The 15,403-nt window shown below is 40.9% G+C and overlaps 2 protein-coding genes and 1 non-coding gene across 3 annotated transcripts; all 3 read right to left on the reverse strand.

The window, feature by feature from the left end:
- Positions 1-5,796: 5,796 nt before the first annotated feature.
- LOC115629325 (mitochondrial import inner membrane translocase subunit TIM14) lies at positions 5,797-6,268 on the reverse strand. Its single transcript, XM_030525773.1, has one exon. The coding sequence runs from the start codon at positions 6,166-6,168 to the stop codon at positions 5,797-5,799; it is 372 nt and encodes a 123-aa protein (XP_030381633.1). The 5' UTR covers positions 6,169-6,268.
- A 289-nt stretch (positions 6,269-6,557) lies between these two features.
- Positions 6,558-6,660, reverse strand: LOC115629393. Its single transcript, XR_003995898.1, has one exon. It is a non-coding gene; the product is annotated as a U6 spliceosomal RNA (small nuclear RNA).
- Positions 6,661-13,443: 6,783 nt separating this feature from the next.
- LOC115629381 lies at positions 13,444-14,062 on the reverse strand. The gene is made up of 2 exons (XM_030525835.1): positions 13,924-14,062; positions 13,444-13,832 (listed from the first exon to the last, which is right to left on the reverse strand). The coding sequence occupies exons 1-2, from the start codon at positions 13,984-13,986 to the stop codon at positions 13,611-13,613; spliced, it is 285 nt and encodes a 94-aa protein (XP_030381695.1). The 5' UTR covers positions 13,987-14,062; the 3' UTR covers positions 13,444-13,610.
- Positions 14,063-15,403: the final 1,341 nt, after the last annotated feature.

Below are 15,403 nucleotides of genomic sequence, written 5' to 3' on the forward strand. Positions count from 1 at the left end.
ATAGTTGCAAACCAAACGAAAGCTAGCAGATAAATAAGAATTCTTTGTAGTGTTTGTAAGTATTTGAAAGGTTGCCGAAGTAAAAATAAGAGCATGCTCTGTTCTTGTCAAATAATGTCGAACACAACAGCAAATAAACGATTAAGTTGCTTGTTAGAACTAGTTCTCCCAACTTACTTTAGATTTTGTATTGCTATACAAATTTTTGCGCTCAAAGCACAACTAGAGGAGGTCTGTGCTATTCATTGTTCGGCTCCTTTCTTCTTTACATAAATAAGTATAAAGGTGGGCCCCGTTTAAGAAATATTACAAAAGATTTCAATAGTTTTGCTAACGTGAAAAATGTGGTAATACTTGTACATTGATTTAATGATGGAAAAATCGACAAATAGCTGCATCTTCACTCAAAAGACTCCTGACTAAGCGCTGTTCCAAAACTGAAGCCATTCAATCACTGCCAACTCCGGAGCACTGAAAATAACTACAATACTGAAGTCCTTGAGAGTTGACAACACAGTGTTATTAGGATAGCTGACAATCGAGCAACTGCCTTAGCTGATTGACCTTCCGTTCTAAGTCTAATTATAATTCAACAAGGAACAGATTTATAGGAGAATACAATTATGCCGTTTCATTGAATATCCTCTTCAGCTCGAAATAATTTGTTCCCTTTCCAGTAATCTCTTCTAGCCAGTACACTATTGTGCAGGAGTTGTTCTCTGCATGTCTGGCCTAATTTTTCCTCTAGCTGGTCCTCCTCTTCTTTCAGTTTATACCCTACTTTAAAGGCACAATTCCATCTTCGTATTCCACTGCAGACTTGGGCTAACTTTTGTCCAAAATTCGGAACTGATTGCAGTTGTAATGCCAAGTCGCATGCAATTTATGAAACCGAGCCATCATTTTACTCATTTGCCAATGGGCTTTTTTGCGGCTTAGTGTATCTAAATGCACACAAATGTGTTGTTAAGTGTCTGTTGGGCTGGCAAACAAAAACAGCTGTCTACTTGCAGGAGGCGCCAACATAGTCAGGAGGCATCCATCTAGACAACGCCAGTCTGTCAATCAGTCACTGGCATCGAGAAATTTTGTGTCTGCTTGTCTGTCTGTCTGTCTGCCTGTCTGGGCTGGGCTGGGCTTTGGATGTGGCTGCGCTGTGGTGCTGTGCATGTCTGTGGCTTGCCTGCCTATCTGTTTGTCGCTCTATTTGCTTCAACACCCACTGCAAATTAAATTCATTAGTCAACTTCCGGTTTCACATACACACACACACACACACACTCCTCACTCAGATCTATGTATATACAATGAACGTTGTTGCCATGTGTTGCTGTTTTGCCTGCTGACTGGCTGACTGGCTGCCAATTCAGACAGATTTGAAGTCAACTCAATTTGAAATCAATAGTGTGTGAATAATCTCTTCACGTTCGCCCGCACAGCACCAACTCACAGCTCTGATGGCACTGCTCCAAATACCGATTAGGCTGCCTAGGCTGCGTAGGCTCCCTTCCTTCCCTCTACCCTTCCTTCCCACCTTCCTCATTTGTCTATGACGTTGCATCTGCTGCTGCATTTGACTGCCTGGCTGGGCACTTGAAAACATTTTTGCATTGATTGCACTTCATATCGTTCATTCATACATTCATTCATGCAGGCCATTTATTCATGCCCGCTCGTAGCTTCTAGCCAGCCTGTTGGCTGTTCGTTGGCTGCCATTGGCATGTGTTGCATAATTTTGGGGTAAATATGGCAACCAAAAAACCAGCCATTAAGCGTCGGTGGCGTCGGTGGCGTCGTAGCCGTCGTCGTCGTCGACGTCGAAAGTATTTAAGCAATTCAATGGCATTTTGACAGCAGTCGCCCATACGCTATACTCGCACACCATAGCCACTTCACTTCACTACGTCGAGTGGCGGGCAATGAGCTATGCATGCTATTTAAGCGCCCCCAAGTGCCGCAACACATGCTCCCATGGTCTGTTTGGCCATTCCTGAATCGGCACCGAAAAAAAAAAAACCAAAAACAACAACAACAAAAAAATGCAGAAAAATGTGCAGTCAAGTCGGCTGACTGGTAGTCCTATTAAGGTCGTTGGCTATCAAATAGGCTTACGTTGTAATTGAAAGAGATGAGGGATGAGGTGTAGAGAGAAAAGAGAGAGAAAGGGAGAGTTGTCTAGCGCCTTTGTCTGCATTCAGCAGTAATTGTGCATAATTGAGTTAAATTTTCATTTAGTAATGTAGTATTGCTTGAAAATATTATAATTATGATGATGTGAAAAAAGGCGAGTTTCCCAAATTCTTGAAAAGATTACTGAACAAGAAAGTCTTGAGATTTTGTTTTCTTTAATCTCTACTTAAAAGAGAGAGATAAAAAGTAATGTTAAATGGAACCACAACAACAGATCAAATGCTCTGAGATGAGAGCTTTCTCTAGCTAGGCAGTTTTAATTTCATAAATCGTTCTCTTAAAAAGATTACTGAACAAGAAAGTTTTGAGATTTTGGAACACCTACTACAACAATGCAAGTTTTCTATAATCTCTACTTAAAGGAGGGATATTTAAAGTAATGTGGAATGGAACTACAAAAACAAGCAATTTCATCGAATAGAGGAGAGCAAGTTAGACATTTTCAAATGAGCTAAGTAGAGTATTTAAACCAATGCCCTGCACGTACATGCATACACTGCTTTATATCTAGTACGTATGTATGTATATATATGAGAATTGGATATTTAGTAAGCCTATCCAGCTTCAAATTGATTGACAGTTATTTTGGCAAATGTCTGGCTAGCTGTCGCACTAAAGATTCACAGAGGCTTTCGTTTCTGCTAACCCAAATCGGTTAACTAATCAGCCAAGCGTTGCAGCAAATGCAAGCAATTGCTGCATACTTATAGGCACATGCCTTCATTCAAACAACCATTCAATTAATTTCATTAGAATTGTACAATTAACGCACATGCTGTACAATGCCGGACAATGCCGGACCAAAAAGTGGCCAGTCAGACTCTGTTCCCTTGAGCCGCCACTCAACGACAGACACTGACCAATCGACCGACCGACCCACCGGGCGACCGACTATTGTTCACCGTTGTCCGGCCACACAAAAGCCGTGCCCAACTCCAATGGAGACCCGGAGTGGAGTCTCGGGCTGACAGCTACTTGTGTGCGTTAGCCACAATTGTTGCTGACCAATGATCAATTTAATAGGAAAACAATATTGATAGCCCTTTCCAATGGGTGACGGACACAAACACTTCAAGCGGCCAAGTAGCAAGCGGAAGTGTTGCGCACATCAACTGTGGAGTGTGGGGTGTGCGTGCGTGTGTGTGTGTGTGTGTGTGTGTGTGTGTATGTGTATTGGCGTATTTCTGTCTGTCTATTTGCCTGTATTCTGTTTGTTTGTTTGTTGGTTGGTTGGTTGGCCTGAAAACTTACAAAACTTTTGGTGTTGTGTTGTAACTAAATTTTAAAATACACACACACAGAGATATAGTGGGGACCTGCATAGTTAGTTGGAAACACTTTCACTTGTGTGTGGCCTTTTCCGAGCCTTGCCCGGGACTTTGTTTGGTTTCTTGTGGTTGATTATTCACGCCTGAATTGATTGTAAATTAAAGTTTGCCCGGTTGGGCTGCCTGTCGTCATCAACATCGTCGTCGTCCTAGACGCTTCTTCTGCATTTTGTGGTCAGCCTATTGCAAAGTTTTCTTTTGTGTGTGCATTGAATCTTGTTGGTCGAGTACCTTTTGTTCCGGCCCAGCCCGGCCCGGCCCGACCACCTACTATATATGTTTGTATCCACACATACAGTATGGTAGGATGAGGCTCTGATATTTTCATCTCGTTTCATAATGCCTTGTGTCGGTCCTGGCTTGTCCTGCCTTGTCTGGCCGCTAGTTGGGTCTACCGCCTCGCTGCCCCTATTAGAAGCCAAAAGGCATTCAAGTGCACATAAGACGATTACACATCATTTAACCGACGCACTGTAAAACTATGAAGCAGTCAGTCAGGCGCCTTAAGCCCCACCCCAACCCCACAACATTCCTCCATCTAATTCTGTGTGTAATTGTTGCTTGCATGCCCGTAGTTGGAGTCCTACTCTCGCTTCTATTGACTGTTGCATATTGATTATTGTTACAATGTTGCTTCGCCTTCATTCCTTGCCGGAGTTAATTTTATTCCTCTCTTGGCATGACTTGACTTGATTGCTAGCATTTGTCGTCCTTACTTAAAATTCAATCGTTGCAGTCATGTGTGTGTGTGCGGGAGAGTGTCTGACTGTGTGCCTCGGTATGTGCTTTAAGACGAAATTAATTTGGTGTTAATAAAGTGCAAGTGCGAATGTGTATGCTGGTTCTTGTGTGGCTTTAAGGCCATACGACTTAGCGCGTAAATATAAAGGTGTCGGAGTTATGTTGCACATCAGAAGTAATTCAATTTAAGAATCTGGCTAATTTGGACTTCCTTGATAACTGATTTGGGGTCGTAGAGAATATATTTTGATTCCTCTATAATGAGCAAGTAGACCTTGGCAAGTAAGCCTTTGTCCATGGGGCCAGACTGCCAATTTTTTGGCATGAATTCGAAAAATGAAGTTAGAGAATTTAAATTTGGCATGTGTGTTCTTACACAATGTTAAGGTGTTAAATTTTGGACTAATCCAACCACGCCCACTCCTACCGTCCATATAAGACACAGATTTTGTCACTTGTTCTTCTTACTAACGTGTGTTCATGTATTAGTATTATACTATATTATACTTAACCTAGATTTCTGTAGTTTCTCAAATAGCCAGCTGGAAACCGCGCCAGCATCCAAATATGCATAGCAGAATTTAATCTCAGTTATTAAATAAACGTGCCCGAAAAACCGCAAAAACCATATAACATAAGTTAATATAAATATTCTACTTTTATTTGGCAATATTACTTTTTCGCAGATAGTTGCAGAAAGTATGTTTTAACTCCACAATAGACGGACACTTTGGTTAAGTTTTATACATATATGAAGAACACCAATAATGCACACAAAAAACAATTTAACAAATACGAACAAATTATTTTTTTATATAAACTTTCTAAATACCCAGACCTTTCATTTCCATTATTACCATTTTCTTATTTTTCATAATTAAGAAATTGATAAGCTCGCAAAGTTAGCAAACAGTTTCGCGTGTTTTACTATAAAGCCTTGCAGATCGAACAACTGACTTTAAAGTGTTATCAATATTACAGTGCTTTAAGAAAGTAATATCAAAATAAGAATTTGCTTCCGCGAAATTTTTGAATTTATGCCAAAAAATCGGCCGTGTGTCTCAATGTGCTTTGGTGAGAACTTTTATTTCATGTTTATTTGTATATCTTTTAATAAAAAGAGGCACCGATATGTATTTCAATCATTACTCTTCGCTCTCTGAGGAACAAGATTTTGTTTTAACAATATTTGTGTTTATAGCTTCTACTGCCTTTACTCAGCATTGATCATACTTAGGTGAGTACGTTTCCTATCTAACGCTATTAAAATTCCACAATTAAAACACAATTAATGAGCACTTCCGGTTATAAGAACGTATTGTGTATTTTTGTTTTTCGTTCACATACAGACTAACTCACTTGTATTTGCTTAGTGACTGTTCAATTTTCAGCGGAAGTTCTTACTTTTCTTACCCAAAACAATGCCGCGAAATTTTATGTGGCGCTCTGAGCCCGCTCAGTCGTGTACTTTTTGGTACGACTGCGCATGAGAAGCGCATCATAAAATTTGCCGGCACCTTTCGCTGAACACCACCGGTTACCTGGAACGCTCCAACACATCCCTGGCCTCATTGATCTTGGCCGCCAGATAGGGAGATCCACCGCGATCGGGATGATTGGCCAGCATGATGCGCTTGTGGGCAGTGCGCAGTCGCGCCCTGGGTGCGCTGCTGCTCACTCCTAATATTTCTGCCGCTTCGCGCCGGGTCATCTTGCTCTGGAAGCCACCGTTGCAGTAGCGTCGACTACTTAGGGTTCCAAACATGGGGGTCTGTTGCCAAATCTTCGAAAATTTCATTGTTGCCAGGAGAGGCGCGCGACGCAATAGCAATTGACCAGCAAAGCCACAGGCAGCCACACCGAGGCCGAAAAAAAAGAGCGAGTTTTTTGGGCTCTTGCTAGTCTGCATTGTAAAAATTGGATTGCCGGAGAATTGAAGACGTTGAGACTTGAAAAATTTATAGCAAATGTTTTTGGTAGCTAACTTATAACGTTGAAATAAAACATGAGACGTGGACTGCTGTGATTTAACCCCAAGTATGCAAAGAACATTCGAACATTTTTTAAGGTCTCCTTGAGTGTTGAGTAAAAGAATAGAAATACAGATTGAAAATTGTTTGGCATCGGACTGCAAATATTTTAATTTTGTTTTTTTTTTATATTTTTTTAATGTCTTAATTTTAGATCTGTACTTGATTGGACAATTATTAAATTTTATAAAAACTTGAAACTTTGAACATGTCGCTGCGATGATGATTGCGGGTTGGTTACTTACATTGTGTGATTTGCTTAGCTCCCAAAAATTTGAAAAGCTTTAGGATTTTGCGTGTCATCCTTGGACCGGGGCCATGCTAATCTTCTCTGTATCGTTCCAAGCTTAAGAACAGACTGCAAATATTTCTAATTGAAAACTTTTGTGCCTTGTGCGGAGCAATTGTTTTTTTTTTTGTTTGGAATTGGTGAGTCATCCTCATATATTATTTGATGGAAACGGAAACAAGCCTGATAATTGTTCTACGTAAGTTCTATTGAAGTTTTCGAGCCAAAAAAGTAAACTACACCTAATTCTGTTTTTACACGGTCTTTTTTTTACACGATTTTCATATAACACGGTTTGAAAATTAAAAACTGCATACATATATATATGTTTTAGAGTTTAGAGGAACCAATCACCTATTTTTGCATATGATCAATGTCTTTTTTTACACGGTTGTCTCTGGAATCAATGTACCGTGTAAAGACAGAATAAGACGTATATTGGTATTATAAAAATGAGCTTAAAATGCAACCTAAAGTATTAAACTAAATCACAAAAACAGAGCAGCAATAAAAATCGTAGTACTCCTACATGAGATGTTTTTAACGATTGCCAGTCGCGCTGTTCATTTTTGCGATTGAATGAGAATCGGGCGGGACTAGAAGTGGTATTTCATTTCTTTTTCTTTTTCAAATCTCGATCTCAAGTAGTTCAACTCCGTTATTGCTAGACGGGATTCTCATATAATGGGTTAACATGTTTATGAGTTCTTGTTTAGCATTTTGTGGGCAGTTTTATTACGGACTACTTGGTAGGCGAAGAAGGGTTATAGTTGAGCAATGATTTCTCCTGTCACCCCATCATATACACGCACACACACACACACACACACGTGCGCATGACCGCAAAGTACCTTTTAAGCTCGGCGTTGTGTGCCTGAAGTTCAACTGCTTAGGCAACAAACTTTTACCACTTGGCCACATTGCTGAAGTAGTCGAGAGAAGTAGTCGCAACTACAACGAGAACTATAGCCCCGCACTGTCCAGGCCTGCACTCGGCTGGTCCTCTGGTCCGATCCGGTCCTCTGCTGCTGCTGCTGCTGCTGCTGCATACCAGTGTCGTCAAACTCGCTGCATACTTTGTGGGGCGCAGCAGCTTGGACATCAAAGTTGGCAACTTTCAACTTGAGGAATTTCGACAAGGCGACTTGGGTACTTTTGTTACTTTTGCTGCCGTTAGAGAAAGAGAGATACCTGAACACACACACACACACAAACGCACAGCAGTATGGAAAGAAAAAAATTAAATAATGAAGCGCCACGAAGCGTTGTCCAAAGCAGAACAACAAGAAGAGCAAGCGGCAGAAGCATAAGGAGCGGCAGAAGAAACAGTACCAGTAGCAGTAACAGTAACAGGCATAGACTTTCGGCAACGGCTTTTAATTGTTGTGCTGTGTGTTGGTCGCTTGGCTGCCCGGATATAAATTTGCACAAGGACGAGCAGCTCTCTGGCATGAGTATGAGCATGAGCATGAGCATGAGCAGGACGCTGATGCTCAGGTGTCCTTAGTGGTGTTCTAATTACTAACAAACTTAATTTTCTACAAGTTATTTTGGTGCGGACTTCTGCTCAACTACATGGCCACTTGACTACATTTGTAGCGGGCGCCCCTCCACCTCTTTCTGCTCTTTTTCATGCCCAGCTTTTCTTTTGGGACACTAAAGCCACACGCGCCTGGTTTACTTAGTGGGGCTATTACTGTTAGTCAGTCGACTATTTTATAGTCGTAACAAGAATTGAGGCCTAAAAAAATAATATAAAAAATAGATTCACATACAGATAAATAACTTAATTCTATTGAAACCGAATTCTATTTAAAAAGCAATTACAATAAATATGTATATGTTGTTTGTGTGTGTGTTTTGTTTTTCTAGAGTAACTTTTTGTGAATATTGGGATCAATAGCCGACAATGCCGGGCGGTCAATTGAAGAACTTTCGCTGTCAGGATTGTCACATGAAGAGCACTTTTTCGGAAGGCACTCATCTGAAGAGTATTCGCTTGCACGGCTGTCATTTGGAGCGCTGATCATTGCACGAGCGCGTCTTTCAGCAATTCTCTTCTCCCAATGCAAGCGTTCCATCATCAACGCATTCGCACTCTTCTCATCAGTGAGGTAGTCAATGTCGTAGATCACGGTCTTCAATTCGATCATATGTTGAGTGATCTTCTTGCGAAGCAATGGCAGCACAGCATTGTAGCTCTGACATTCTAAATACAGTTTGGAATCTAAACGCATCACTGGCATTTCATCTAATATGATATCTAAGTCCACTTCGAAGAAACCCGTCTGTACAATCTGTTTGGAGAGCAGTGACTGTTTTCCCTCCATAACTGACTCGTTGCTAGACTTTTCCCCTGAGCACAGATTCTCAATCTCCATCAGTGTGTCCAACGCTAGCGGCACATATTCACGCAACAGCTTCTCAGTCGACTTAAGCTGTATTTCTAAGGCGCAGTATTTGCTATGAAGAGCTGATCCAAGACCTAGCAATTCCGGAATGTTGCCATTGTTCTCGGCCAGCCATTTGCTTACTTCAGTAAAGTGCATTGCAATCGGAATGTCGTGAAAGCACTTTCGACTTTCATCCGGAAACTTCGGCATTGGCCAGGATTGAATGAATTTGTTGAAATTTTCCATTGCTTTTGGGCTTGATGTTAGTTTGCAAATGATGAAAAGATAAAGTACTTATGTTACGATGTGTAAATTAGAGCCTACTTTGTACTTTGCCTCAACTGGTACATATTTTTGAAGTGAAACATCTTAAGTGAGGGCTTGGATCGGCAATCTTTTCGGTGACGAAAGCAATGACGCGATGAACAGCAAGTAAACAAATTGGTGGACATTTTTTTTATATCTTTTATAGCGGATTTTATAGCTATTTGTAGCAGTAATTTTTAGCCATTTTCTAACGCCTTTTCTATATATTTTTAGTGTATTTTCTAGACATTTTCTGGTTGATTTAGAGCGAATTTTCTACTCTCTCATATCCAATATGAACATGGAATCGTTGAGGGAATTTCATTTGCGCTTCCAGCCAGCTATGCTTTAATTTACAGCCAAAGGTGGCTAAAAGTGTTATTTGAACAAACAATAAAGTAAACTACAAATAATTAGCCTTACAATATTTGAGACAATGACGCCAAATTAAAAATCTTGAGGAATCCGTGACGCTGTCAAAGATGATTTATCGACCCGACCGGCAAGTTTTGCCATCCGTCAGGCAACCTTTCATTGGGAAAAGAAAGCGAAATGGGAAATCCTTTTTTAATTAAGACATAAAACTCAACTTGGAAACACATTTGCTTAAAGATAGGGATAGCAGACATCTAAAAAGTGAAGAGAGAAGAATCTAAATTCTCAGCAATCATCTACTGCAGAAAGACAACGGTACTTTGGGTATTCCAAATTAAAGAATTAAATACATAGTCGAATTGAGGATTTTGAAGATGAATGAAAAAGATATCTAACCATATCTTTTATATAACCGCTTTCATTCATTAGATGCATTTGTTTGCCATGCACATGTCAAGTTGGTTTTCCAACATCATCTTAAGCAGCTACATGCCAGCAGCAGCGTTGGCGAAGTCTCAACGCGGTCTGTTTCTGTTTCTAGCAACGGCGTTGTGACTGTGACCGACCCATGGAGCCACGGACAGGCGGACTGACACAATGGCGGAGCGGCGGACCAATGGACTTATGGGCCGGTCAGAATGTTCATTGTAAATTATGCGCTTTGGTTTACAAATTGCATGTGCTCGGCAACACAAAGCATGTGGCAAGTTACTTGGACAGCAGTACATGCAGTCGACTTACGGGCCTTGCTTTGGTCTAAGAACCATCACCCCCGTCCCCGTCCCCCTCCCCCTTACTTTTATGTGTTGTGTAACTAATGCGTGGTCAAAGTTGTTTGCATGTATTCAAATGAGCAGCGTCGCAGCGCGCGCTCTCCTAAGTGCTATGGCTGCAACTTGTTTGGCAACTTCTTAGACATACTTTTCTTATGGCCCCATAGACATAAGGGTATGGAGTGGACACCAAAAGCCAAGAGCATGCTCGATGGCAGATGGGGATGCGGATGGGGATGGGGATAGGGATGCGAGGTACGCATGGCCGAGAAATATTTTATGCTTTACGTGGTTAGGTTACGGCTGCTTGAGAAATTACGTGGCGCGCCGCATGCAGCCGCCAGGGGGCCTCCACCCACCCTGCCGCCCGCTGCTGACCCTCCCCCCACACCCATCTATGCAGCCCACACAATTGTCCTTTGTCTTTGTGCGGCTGCATTTATTTAACATGCGCTGCCTAAAAGTATGCAAAGTTATTTCTTCTAACAGTGCACTGTGGGATGGAAAACATATTTTTCTCTCCTGTAATTATTTGTCATAATAAACATTACCAGTTAGTGTGAACGAAATGAAATTTGAAATCAACATCAAGACAATAGGATAATATGTGCGGGTCGATAAAGAAAATCACGGAATTCCACAAAGCAACCTGCTTTTCAGTCAATTTTCAACTTTCATTTAGCTTAGCTGCTGCCCCTCTTGCTGCACTGATTTCTTGAATTCATATATTGGAATATTATATTGTAAGATGTAGACCACTGTGCGTTGGGTGTAAATGTTTTTGTTGGCTGTCTGCACGAGCTCCTAACTAAGTAAATGCGCACAGGCCTCCGTCTAACTCTAAACGCATTTGACTTGAGTTTTTATCTCTCCCACTAACCCCCGACCCACTTGCAATGGCAAGTCCAGCGCGACCCTCTCAAATGCTTTTGTGTACTTAGCCAAGGGAAAAAGTTGTAAAAATCGTGTAAAAAATTTTCGCACACAAAACGTGCAAAATACGTTTAGTTTGGTGGGTGTATGTATGTGTGTGTGTGTGTGTTTGTGTGTGTATATGTGTAGTCGTCGCCATGAACTGGACTCTAATAATTTATTTTAATGATAATGCATAGCAGCTATTTTGGTTTTTGGGGTTTATATGTGATGGGCAGTAGAGAGAGAGAGAGAGAGAGAGAGAGAGAGAGAGAGAGAGAGAGAGAGAGAGAGAGAGAGAGAGAGAGAGAGAAAAGAGCTTCTTAGCGTGGACTGGGAGCTTAAAAGGGCGCTTGACAATTGTGGTTACGGTTTGTTGAGTATATAAAAGTATATAAATTCTAGGTACGTAAGTTTCGGCACCTAACTAGAATTTGTTTGAGGCCGCAATGTTTTTCAACTAACTGCAGTTTCCTTCACTTTTTCCCCCATTTTTTTTTTGTGGCATTTCTGCTTGTCATAATAATATGCTGAAGATATTAAGGACATGACACGCCTACTCAAGCGTTAGGGCAATAGATGGAATGGTATGGCGAGGGGGTGCAAGAAGTATCTGCGCATTATTGTAAAACCCTTTCGGCGGCTACAAGACAAGTGCAAAGTTTTTCCACAAAAAGTTTCATAGAAGTATAAAACTTGTGCATTTTTCTACAACAAACCGAAAAAAGAAAAAGAGGGCGGGGATGGGAAGTGAAATAAGAAAAAAGTCCAAGACCGCATAAATATATACTACATTTATATATATATGTATTTTTTCGGTGTTGCTTAAAACAAAATGCAAATAAAAAACTTTTACCATTGCCTGGGCGGCCTTTTTGGTGTTGTTGTCGTATTTTTTTTATTACTTTTCTAAGAACTACATTGAAGTGGAAGGGGGGAGGGTTAGGGGATGCTCGGCTGGTCACGTTGCGTGTGCGCGCGCCTTGGCCAGTCGTTTGTCGTTGAAGCGTCCAGCGACAAGCAAAAAGTAGCCCATACGTCTTGGCCACTAACCGCAATGGCAGCAGCAACAGCAACAACACTAGCAAGCGGCACTTAGCACAACCCCTAGGCTGACCTGACCAATGTGTTGAGGGAGCGCCTTTTTTCTTCATCATTTCCTTTTGGTGATGATATTGTTGTTGTAACTGCGCTACGAGTATTTTGCTTTGTACGAAGTGCGGCAGTTTTCCGTCTTTCATTCGCTCATACTTTTCCAAATTGTTTCCCACAATCGCACTCTATTGAAGGCTTTTGAGTGCTGGTCAATTGCTTTAGCCGTTTATGGGTCAAGTGGGCTACCAATCCGAATGCCAGCTGCCGCAAGTGGCCGAAAGTAAAGGAAAACTCACTCGATATATCAAATGGATTTATAGCTCTCCCCTGCAATTCACACACCTTAATCAATCAGGTGCGAAATCAGAAGAAACAAAGCATTAAAAGTGGAGGGCAAGACCTCAAATCAAATACAATTTTCGCTTCAAGCTCTAATTTACAGAAGTAAATCTCAGTCGCTGATGATTGATGTTCATTAAATAATCAATCATAAGAAATATGGCGATTTAGAAAAGGAGAGTACTCTGCGAAGCTTCCTGTAGATAGATCTGGCTCGTGTTTAAGGTCTCTGTTATTAGAGTAAAGCAGCTTAAGCTCAACTATCGCTTATTCTGATTCGAGCTTATTTCTTATGATGTCAATATGCAGGATCAGCTGAGATTGAGATTTGTAAAGTGAAGTCAAGAAGTTGAGAATCTTTAAGGAGGTCTCATCAGCCTATTTGTAGAATTGGACAAGTTTTTTTTGTCTGTCTTAGAAAAGTTTTAGTCTTATATGAAGAACAAATATTTCGATTGACGAGCAGAGACCCAAATGATTTGGTTTTTAATATATTGCAAACATTTTTGAAAGCTTTTTAGTTGGCTATCGTCGACTTATACATTTTTGCAGGGATTGCAGTTTCCAGCGATTTTGAGATAACTAAAAAGTGTACTTACATATAAATGCGTAAATGTACTTACATATATTAGTACATATGTATGTGTATATCAGTATCCTTTATTGAGCGCTTGCTTTTTCACATTAATGTAATATAACTCTTATGTCTATACACAAAAAAAAAAAAATAAAAATGGTATCATATATGACCACATGTCATTTATCCTTATTGATTCAATATTTAGGGTAAGACTATTTGTATCTCCTTTCGATGCAATTTATAAATTAATGAGCTTCGTTTATCTACGTTTAATTACATCGACCTTTTGCGATGGCACCCGTTCCCATAATTGTCGGAAGTTGGCATCCGATTTCTTGGGATTGAAATGCATGATGGTGTCACGTGTATAGCCGTTCAGTGTGGCCGGCAGTTCGGCTGAATCGTCATCGTTAAAATTGTGCGCCAAATGGGCCGCCTCATCATAGCCCACTGACTCATCCATGAACTCCAGAGCGCTTGTCTAGAAGTGATTGCAATATGCAGGCAGCTGGCACACATGCGAGTATACATACATATGCGTATATATGTATGTATATGTCTCTGATACTTACCACGTGCAGCAGCATCGACGCCAACAACAACAGCAATGGAAATGTGCAGCCAAAGGAGGCCATGACACAAAACGATATGAAAAGGCCAAAAACAATTGCAAAAAGCGTGGCTCACAACATTTTACGTTGACCAACGAAACTGAACTGGTCAGCTACGAGTATTCGAGTATAGTTGTACATTTGTTTGATGGCGACGATGACTACGGCACTGGCCCCTCCCCTCCCCCCTCCCAATGCACTGTACTACTCCCCTCTAGTCCACGGAATTCGCTGTGGCGTGCTACGCATGAGCTGCCAATTGCGCTCGAAGTGAGCTCCGGTCGGGGCTCCACGTGTGGCGCATACCAAAAAGCTTCTCTGACCCTACCAGCGCGTTATTTTTAGCACGCCGCGTAATTTGCCAAAGCACCGAGTAGCGGCCCCCTTCCAACCATTCGACAAACACCTCAACCACTACAGTCGCTATTGTTTGTAAAGCTTTCAACACTGCTTAACCCTCAGCAGCCCCACCGTTCCGATAAATGAGCGGGCAGCAAGCCACAGCATATACAAGTGTACGCCGATATTGACTCATACTACTCGTATATGTCTCGTATAGTGGCTCGTTCGTTTTAATGATGAAAATTACTTTTGTTGTTGTTGTTGTTGTTGTTGCTGTTACTGTTGTTGCAGTTGCTGATTGAATTGAATGAAAAACCCGTAGAACAAACCATTGTTCGGGTTAACTGTTATGAGTGCCCAGTTTTTGTTGCGCATTTCGAATTGATTCGATGAGTTTTTGCTTTGTTTTAATTTCGTCAATGGAGCAGGCGCAGAGGGTAGGCAAAGGGGTAGGCCAGGTGTTAGACAACCTATTAATTTGAGTGCTGTTTTGTATTGTTGCCGTTGTAGTTTTTGTTGTTGTTGTTGTTGCCAAATTACCGTGTGCAAAGTTGTTGAAGCGTTCGTGGAGCAGGTGGCACATCAAATGGATAATGAACTTGGGTAGCCACTTTCCCTCCTTTGCTAGCTGGAACATAACAAAAATAATAAAGCTGGCATGAACCACTAAGTGGTAGTCTAGATTATCATGATAATGCCTAATAATGCTGTGCAATTTGGTCCACAGATATTGGCTCTGCTTTGCAGTAAGATGGAATCGATAATATCATTCATTTGTTGGCCATTTTTTTTTTTTTTTAATTTCCATCTAAGCTTGGTGTTTTGAATATTGCATCTCGCCGACTTTCTCTCGTCTTTAATTATGATTCATATTTTTGCCACAACTTGGCCGTCTTAGTCGATATAGAAACATATACTTCCTAGTAAGTCCCATATATGATTTATCCAAAGCCAACAATATAATATTAATACAAGCTGAATTCTTTTATCTTCTTAAATGGCTTGAAAATGTTGGGTGTTTTTCGTTAATGCAAGAAATTTATTTTTTTTTGCATCGACAAGAAAACGTGTAGCAATTAAATTAAATGAATTTTTATTA

This window comes from Scaptodrosophila lebanonensis, unplaced genomic scaffold (genome assembly GCF_003285725.1).
Source record: "Scaptodrosophila lebanonensis strain 11010-0011.00,11010-0021.00 unplaced genomic scaffold, SlebRS2 tig00000142-arrow-arrow-pilon, whole genome shotgun sequence".
Classification (NCBI taxonomy): Eukaryota; Metazoa; Arthropoda; class Insecta; order Diptera; family Drosophilidae; genus Scaptodrosophila; species Scaptodrosophila lebanonensis.